Source organism: Vombatus ursinus, unplaced genomic scaffold, assembly GCF_900497805.2.
Source record: "Vombatus ursinus unplaced genomic scaffold, bare-nosed wombat genome assembly UNPS02010769.1, whole genome shotgun sequence".
Taxonomy (NCBI): domain Eukaryota; kingdom Metazoa; phylum Chordata; class Mammalia; order Diprotodontia; family Vombatidae; genus Vombatus; species Vombatus ursinus.
In genome coordinates this window covers 4,675,944-4,684,426 of record NW_020950547.1, presented here as the reverse complement: position 1 = coordinate 4,684,426, position 8,483 = coordinate 4,675,944, and the positions used below count along the sequence as shown (strand labels likewise).

General features: G+C 45.2%; 1 protein-coding gene and 1 pseudogene across 1 annotated transcript; one reads left to right on the top strand and one right to left on the bottom strand.

Moving 5' to 3' along the window:
* Positions 1-3,358: 3,358 nt before the first annotated feature.
* On the top strand, positions 3,359-4,335 carry LOC114038007 (annotated as a pseudogene).
* A 2,926-nt stretch (positions 4,336-7,261) lies between these two features.
* On the bottom strand, positions 7,262-8,215 carry LOC114037927 (olfactory receptor 9). The gene has a single exon (XM_027854933.1). It carries the CDS (start codon positions 8,213-8,215, stop codon positions 7,286-7,288), a length of 930 nt encoding a protein of 309 aa, XP_027710734.1. The 3' UTR covers positions 7,262-7,285.
* Between the last annotated feature and the right edge of the window lie 268 nt (positions 8,216-8,483).

The following is an 8,483-nucleotide window of genomic DNA, read 5'->3' as shown; positions in this document are numbered from 1 at the left end:
TCTTGTGATTCATTTTTTTTTAAATCACCTCCTTAAGCCATTTCTTCTTTCATTCCCACTATGAGGTCAAAGCTATGTGGGTGGCTGTCCCTAATCAGGACATTGGGTGGTCTTCTCTCCCCTCTGAGGCTTCCAAGATCAGGATCCTGCCTCTTCTGGGCCCTGTGGGACAATTCTTTTCACACTACTGATTCACTGTACTACTGGAGTTTTCCCAGTCAGGGAGCTTCTGGGACCTCCCTGAGCTGGGAACTTTTGGACTGTTTCCTCTTCCAGGGCTCTAAGCTTCTGGTCATCTTCTTATCTAACCCTGGACTGGATGAATCAGTTTACTGAAGGGTCACTTTGGATTGGGGGGTTATTGCTTGATCTGGTGCTCTTGTTAAATCATTGCTGGAGTAAAGGTGAAAGAGTTGGGTCCTCTGCACCTTGCACATGACCATCTTTACCTGGAACAGCAAATACATATATATATATATATATATATATTAAGCACTTACTACTTCCCAGACACTATGGCAGATGCTGAGGATACAAAGACAAAAAAATGACACAATCTCTGCCAATAAGGAGGTTACATTTCTATAGAGAGACAGAATTTATGTGTGTACAAAATAAACAGAATTTGGTGGGGCAGGGTGAAAGCACTAGCAGCTTCAGAAGACAAGGAAATGGATGATGGAGGAGATGGGACTTCAAGTGAGTTTTGAAGGAAGCTAGGAATTCTAAAAGATGGAAATGAGAACAAAGTACATTCCAATATGAGAGTACATCCTGAGCAAAGACAGAGAAAGGAGATTAAACAGCCAATTTAACTGGAACATAGTGGGAGTAAAAAGTGAAATGATTAATAAATCCGGAAAGGTGAATTGCAGTCAGCTTGTGGAGGGAACTAACCTGCTCATCATAAAGTTCTTCCTTGATTTTAGCCTCCATGCCTCCTTCTACACCCACAATCCTCAATCCAAAGCAGACAGAAATAACACAAGGTCCTTGTCTTCCACATGATCTACTTTCTGAGCCTTGAGAACTATTGACAATTCAGCATTTCCCCAGATAATATCTGAGAAGCACTTAGCACAGTGCCTAGCACAGAGTAGATGCTTAGGAAAAGCTCATAGCCTTCCCTCTCCCCACCTCTACAATAAATAAGCCAAACACTAGTGGACATCAAACAACATATTTCCTTGACTTTCATGGTGTGACAAAGGCTGCCCAGTGCTTGTACCACTCTGGTCATCTGGTTACCTTCTCTGGCTCTGTGATTAATGACTATGCACATATGCTAACAACTGGAACTACATGTTCCAAGTTTACCATCAACAAGACCTGGTCATTCTAGAAGAGACAGAGTTGTGTTTGGTCCCCACTGGACAGCAGATAAAGGCTTCCCAAGTCAAGTATCCAGATGGCAGGCATAGGGCAGTTATCAAAAGAAAAAAGGATGTAATTAAATTAAGTATCTATTCTGAGCTACTAAGTGTCAACAACTGTGTTAAGAATTATAGATACAGGGGCAGTAAGGTGGCACAGTGGATAGCACACAGGCCCTGAAGTCAGGAGGACCTGAGTTCAAATCTGACCTCAGACCGAACACTTGACACTTACTAGCTGTGTGACCCTGGGCAAGTCACTTAACCCCAATTGCCTAAAAATAATAAAATCGTTAAAAAAAAAGAATTGTTTTTTTAAAAAAAGAATTATAGATATAAAAACAAAAGTGAAACAGGATCTTTAAGGGTCTTACATTCTTCTGGGGTAAAACAGCATGTACACAGATAAGGAAATACAATGTAAATAGAAAGTAATTTCAAGGTGACAATATTAATGACTGGGGGTAAGGAGAGATTGGTAGAGATTTCATGTAGGACATCATTACACTCAAGCTAATCCTTGTACAGAGCTAAGGATTCTAAGACACAGAAGTGAGGAAGGAGTACACTCCAAACAGAGGAAACAGGTTGTAAAGCAGGAATAAGGTAGAGGCTGAACTGTCATGTTGGGGAAATAGCAAATGGGCCTGGTTGGCTAGAACATAGAGTCCATGGTCAGGAGCAAGGTGTATTTAGCAAAGGTTCTTAAACAGAGTAGCGTCATGACAAAACCTATTCCTGGAGGCAGCTAGGTGGCTAGGGCAGCTAGTGGGTAGAGCACCAGCCCTGGAGCCAGGAAGACCTGAGTTCAAATCCAGTCTCAGACACTTCATAGCTGTGACCTTGGGCAAGTCACTTAATCCTACTTGCCAAAAAGAAAAAGAATTAAAAAGAACCTGTGCCTCTGAGATATTAACTTAGCAACTGTGTGGAGGGTGGATCCAAGATGAGAGAGGCTGGAAACAGGGAAACTCATTAGATAACTGCAGCGATATTCCACTTAACAGGGAAGGAGGGCCTGAATTAGGGTAATGGTCATGTTAGTGGAGAGAGAAAGACGTGGACACAAGCAATATCGTGGAGACAGAATCCACAAAACCGAGTAATTGAATGGATATGAGGCACAAGGTGGAGGAAAGCGCTAAGAATGACTCAGAGGTTTCACACCTAGAAGGATGTTGGTGCACTCAACAAAAATGGGAAGTTAGGAAGAAAGGTGGGCTTTAAAGGAATGGAAAATGAGCTCTGCTTTGGACTTGTTGACTTGGGCGTGGGATGCCTCCGAGGCATTCAAATGCAGATCCCAAGGATCGGGAGGGTTAGAGGTGACCTTGGATCCCATGGTAGTTAATGAGATCTCCCAAAAGAAAGTGTAGAAAGGGGATGGGAGTGCTGCGAGGGACGCCTGAGGTACACCCATTCATAGAGGAGAGATGTTAATAAATAAAACAAATAAAAATAAAAAAATAAAACAAAAGGGCCTAAGAAGCAATAAGCGCTACCAAGGAGAAGAGAGTATGCAGGAGGGCGTAGGCGGCTGTCTCAAAAGCTGCTGAGCGGACTAGAAAGATGAAGACGGACATTGGGATTTAGCGATCGAGAGACACTCGGTAGCCTTGGAGAAAGCAGTTTCAGCCGAGTAATGGAGGGAGAAGACAGATGTAAGAGTTAGGACAGTCCGAAGGCTGGCGCCGCGCGGGCGCGTCCGCAGAGGGGATCCTACGCCCACACTCGCCTGCACGGGCTGGGCGCCCGCGTGCACGCGCGCGCGCCGCCTCCCTTCGCTCCCGCCCCTTCCCGGGATGGGGGTGGGGGGCGCTTGGCCGGGGAGGGGGGGCGGACCCCCCCCGAACGCGAGGCCCTCTGGGAGCGCACGCCGGGGGCGGGCCGCCGCAAGCGCCTCTGACGTCACTCTCCTGCGCCGGAACTAGCCAGGAGCCGCTGCCGGGGCCTGACGCCCAGGCCGGTAATCGGCGTCGGTAACGTCTCCGCTGCGGTCCCTGAGGCGATTCCGGGCGCGGGTGGGCACCATGCGGGCCGGCAAGACCTTCCGCAGGCGCCGCGCCGACTCGGAGTCGGAGTCGGACGAGCAGGACAGTGAGGAGGTCCGGTTGAAACTGGAGGAAACCAAAGAGGTTCAGAGCTTGAGGAGACGGCCTAACGGGGTGAGTGCTGTAGCCCTCCTGGTTGGGGAGAAAGTCCAGGAAAAGACAACTCTAGTGGATGATCCCTTTAAGGTCAACACGGGTGGAATGGTGGACATGAAAAAACTTAAGGAGAGAAGCAAGGACAGAATCAATGAAGAGGAGGGCCTCAACTTGGGAACATCATTTTCAGCAGAAACCAACCGAAGGGATGAAGATGCTGACATGATGAAGTACATTGAGACTGAGTTAAAGAAGAGGAAAGGAATTGTGGAAAATGAGGAGCAGAAGGTAAAGTTGAAGAATGCCGAAGACTGTCTCTATGAGCTTCCCGAGAGCATCCGAGTCTCCTCAGCCAAGAAAACGGAAGAGATGCTGTCCAACCAGATGCTGAGCGGCATCCCGGAGGTGGATTTAGGCATTGATGCAAAAATAAAAAATATCATTTCGACAGAGGATGCCAAGGCACGTCTGCTGGCCGAGCAACAGAACAAAAAGAAAGACAGCGAAACCTCTTTTGTTCCCACTAACATGGCTGTGAACTACGTGCAGCACAACCGATTTTATCATGAAGAGCTCCACGCCCCAATTCGGAGACACAAGGAGGAGCCAAAAACTCGACCCCTCCGGGTGGGAGATACCGAGAAGCCAGAAGCCGAAAGGTCTCCTCCAAATCGAAAGCGCCCCTCCAACGAAAAGGCAACTGATGATTATCATTATGAGAAGTTTAGGAAAATGAACAGACGCTATTGATATCAGTTCAGGGGCTGAAAAGTGGGGAGGGGTTTTTTGCAGAGATTTTTTTTTTTTTTGTCAAGCACAAGGTGCAATGTAAAATCACAAAAATAAAAGTTTACTTAAAAAAAATTGAGGCTGTGAGGAAGTAAAGGCAACAAGTAAAAACAGTGTTTTCTAGGAGTTCATCTAAGGCAGAAGAGACATAGTATGTAGCTTGAAAAGATGCCACAATCAAGTGAATGTTTTTTAAAGGTGGAGGAGTTCTAAGCATCTTTGAATGCAGCTAGGAAGGAAACTAGATAAAAAGAAAATGAAGTTTAAAGATTAAAAAGTGCAAGCTCCCATTTGATTTTGGAGGGGATATGATCAAGGGCACAAGGAGAGGAGTTAGCCTTAGCAAAAAAAATCACCTTTGCTTCTGAGACTGCAGCAGAGAACTGAAGAATGAAAGATGTTGTCAAGGGTATTTCAGATGTAGAATTGACGAGGAAAGGGAGCTCATGATAATAACCTCTATTTTATTGGTAAATATGAAACGAAATCTTTTGTTTAGAAGGAGAGGGAGGGTGACATCGGTGACTTGAAGAAATAAGAAAAGGCTTGGAATAAAAAGTGCACCAAGGAATTAATTGGGGGAAGAGTAGAAAGATAACCAGGCAGCCATAGGACCCAGCCAGGATATAATAATGATAATAAACATTTATATAGTGCTTATTGCATGCCAGGAACTGTGCTAATCACTTTACAATTATTATCTCAACAACCCTGAGAAGTAGACGCTAATGTAATCCCCATTTTACACACGAGGAAACTGAAACTGAGAGAAGTGAAGTGACTGGTCTGGGTCATCCCCTAGTAAGTGTCTGAGGTCACATTTGAATTCAGATCTTGCTGACCCCAGGCCCAGTGTTCTATCCACTGTTCCATCTAGCTGCCACATTTGTAGCTGCCACTCATTCAGCAAGGTTCTGTGATTTCATCAGCAGTATGTAAAAAGGAGTGGAGGTAGATGGTGGGGGAAATCCAAACCCGGGGATTAGAATGGCATAAGTGTCAATAGGATAGGGGTGGAAGAGATTTAAGGGTAGAGGAGAGCATAAAATTGAACAACTTAACTAGAGCTTCATGTCTGTGAAGGGAGAGTACAAAACCAGGCCACTGGTGATGGACTAGGAAAGCATGAAGGTTGAAATAACTTGAGAACTGCCCTGAAAACAGAATAGAGTTGAGAGGGGTGTGAGACAGGGAGAGATGCAAATGTAAAAGGTTAATGGCACGTAGGAGAATTTTAGCTTTCTGGATTGTACAGGTAGAACTCATGAATGATGATATCAAAGCCAAGTGACTGCCTTCTGTGTGTGTGTGTGACAGAGATAAGGAAAGAAGGTCAGGTCATTTTACTTGGGGAGTCAATGAAATGGGAAGTCAGACGTTTGAGGGATATAAACAGGCATATTGAAGTCCCCAGAAGGGGCAGCTAGGTGGTGCACTGGCCCTGGAGTCAGGAGGACCTGAGATCAAATGTGACCTCAGACACTTAACCGTGTGGCCCACTGCACCACCTGCCCCTTCTGGGAACTAAACACCAATTGCTTCCAAAAAGAAATGAAGTCTGTGAGGCTGACAAATGATCTGAGGGGTCAGTAAATAACTACCACCACAATCTCAATAGAGTGGAATATTTAGGTAGGGCAAAGTGAGTTAGATATAGAGTCTACGTCAGATCTGCTGATTGCAGAACCAAGGGAGCTAGACACAGGCTGTAATTCCATTCAAGATCAGAGTAGAACTCAGAACCTCATGGAGTTAATGATTCCAAAAGGACTGCTCTAGGCAAGGAACATTGATGTCATAGTGATGATAGAGATCACAGCAGGTAGACAGAAGCAGCTATAAACAAGGGTGATCTAAAAAAGACTTCCCTTTTAATTTAGATCAAGCCAAACTCTGCATCTCCTCCGGTAAAATCTAAGTTCCTTAAAGGAAAACTTGTTACATTTGTGTCTTTGTGTCCTCAGCACCTTGCACAATGGCATGCACATAGTAGGCACTTAATAAATGCTTGTTAAACTGATCTGAATACTCCCTGCCACTGGTAGGCTTTTATAGAGCTTACTCTTTGATAGTTCTCAACACCAAAGTAGTTACTGGCACTGAACATAGTCAAAGGAATGCCTTACCACAGAGAAAGGGAGGGCTCCATTTCAAGTCTGTAGTATACAAGGGGTCCCAAGCCCTCAGCTAGTGGTGTCTGAGGTGTGTCAGAGCTGGTATATCATAATCACACTAAATCATTCACTTCTGTGTCCCTTAATCCATAAGAATCCCTCTCAAACTGCAGCACTAGATACAGCATACACATATACTCAGTACCCCCAAATAACATCACAAAATCCAAATCACAGAATCAGTGCTAAAGGTAACCTTAAGGAGGTCAATGTGCAGCTCACAGCCTCCTTCTCCACCCCAACCACTGCTCTTCTACTTGGAGACTTCAATGTACATGTTTATGCCCTTTAGCTAGCAAGTCCATCTAGTCCAACCCATACCTGAATATCCCTCCGAAAGTGCTCATCCAGCCTGTACTTGGAGCACAAACCTGAAAATAGCTTCCACATCAGGATCTTAGATGAAAACTGACAGAGATTCCTGGGACCTTCGGAAAAGGAAGGATGTCCTTCTGGAAAACCAGGCCCATCTTAACCATAATCCTCCAGGAATTCCCCTACTATGCTAAAGATCCAGGGGTTCAGGCCCTGCCTCCTACAACAAAGATCAGGTCACAATGGAGAAGAACACTAAACATACAGAATGAGCACACTATTGGACAAAATTGAGTTAGGAATTTATTTTCCTTGACTAGATTGCAACAAGGAATTTGTTTTTCTTTTAGTTGAGGGCAGAGAGGGTGGAAGAACAAATAAATGTTTGATAGTTGAAAAATATAATAAAAGGGGAAAAAAAGGTCGTGAAGCATGTCTCAACTCACCAGAAAGGAAGCCAAGCAAACCACTGGACCAGGCAAGGACTTCAAAGCTGTTTTGTTATCTTGCGCCTCAGGGCTCCCATCACCTCCTTGTTCCTCAAAGTATAGATAAAAGGGTTGAGCATAGGAGTGACAACTGTGTAGAAAAAGGAGAGGATTTGGTCTGTGTCCTGAGTAGCATTGGCTCCAGGTTTCATGTAGGCAAGAGTTGCAGTCCCAAAGAAGAGTGTGACAACCAGTAGGTGGGAAGAGCAAGTAGAGAACACTTTTTGGCGGCCCTGAGCAGAAGCTACCCCAAGGATGGTAATGAGGATGCGAACATAGGAAAACAGAATCAGTGCAAAGGGAGTCATGATAAACAGCAGGGTCACAGCAAGAACCCCAACCTCACCCCAGTGTGTGTCTCCACTTGTCAGTCTCAAAACAGGTAACACGTCACATAGGAAGTGATGAACAATGTTAGTGCCATGGAAAGGCAAGGTAAAGATGAAGATGGAGTGGGTGGTGCCTGTGATGATGCCCATTAGATAGGAAGCACCCACCATCCCCACACACACCTGCTGCTTCATCAGCATGGCATAATGCAGGGGCTGACAAATGGCAGCATAACGATCATAGGCCATGGCAGTAAGTAGGCAGCATTCAGCAACACCAAAGAGGGCAAAGAAATACATCTGGGTGAAGCAGCTGGCAGGAGAGATGGCAGGATGTGAGGACAGGAGGTCAGTCAACATCCTAGGCACAATAGTCGTAGTATAGAGAATCTCTATCAAAGAGAGATGTCGAAGGAAGAAGTACATGGGAGTGGTCAGGGCTGGGTCCAGCAGGGTAAGGGTGATGATCAGGGAGTTGCCCAGCAAGGTGACCAAGTACACAAAGAGCACTCCCCAAAAGAGGGCACTCTGGTATGCCCCCAAATATGAGAATCCCAACAAAATAAACTCAGTCACTGCTGTCCCATTAACATCATCCATGTCCCTAAATCTGCATCTGGGGACAGGACCAAAGGAGAGGAGTTAATGGTCCCAAAGAAGGGAAAGAAGTAGACAAACTGCTGGAGTAAAAGAGATCCAGGTTAGAGAAGACAAGAACTTCCCAAGTATGGAGATTGTGATGGATGAGCAGTGGGATATTAGAATGTTCTTTCTGAGAAAACTATAACATAAATGCTCTTTTTAACTTCTCAGAAGTAAAATGGGATCTAGCCTGGAAGCAGGTTGCTGTATATAACCCACTGTCATA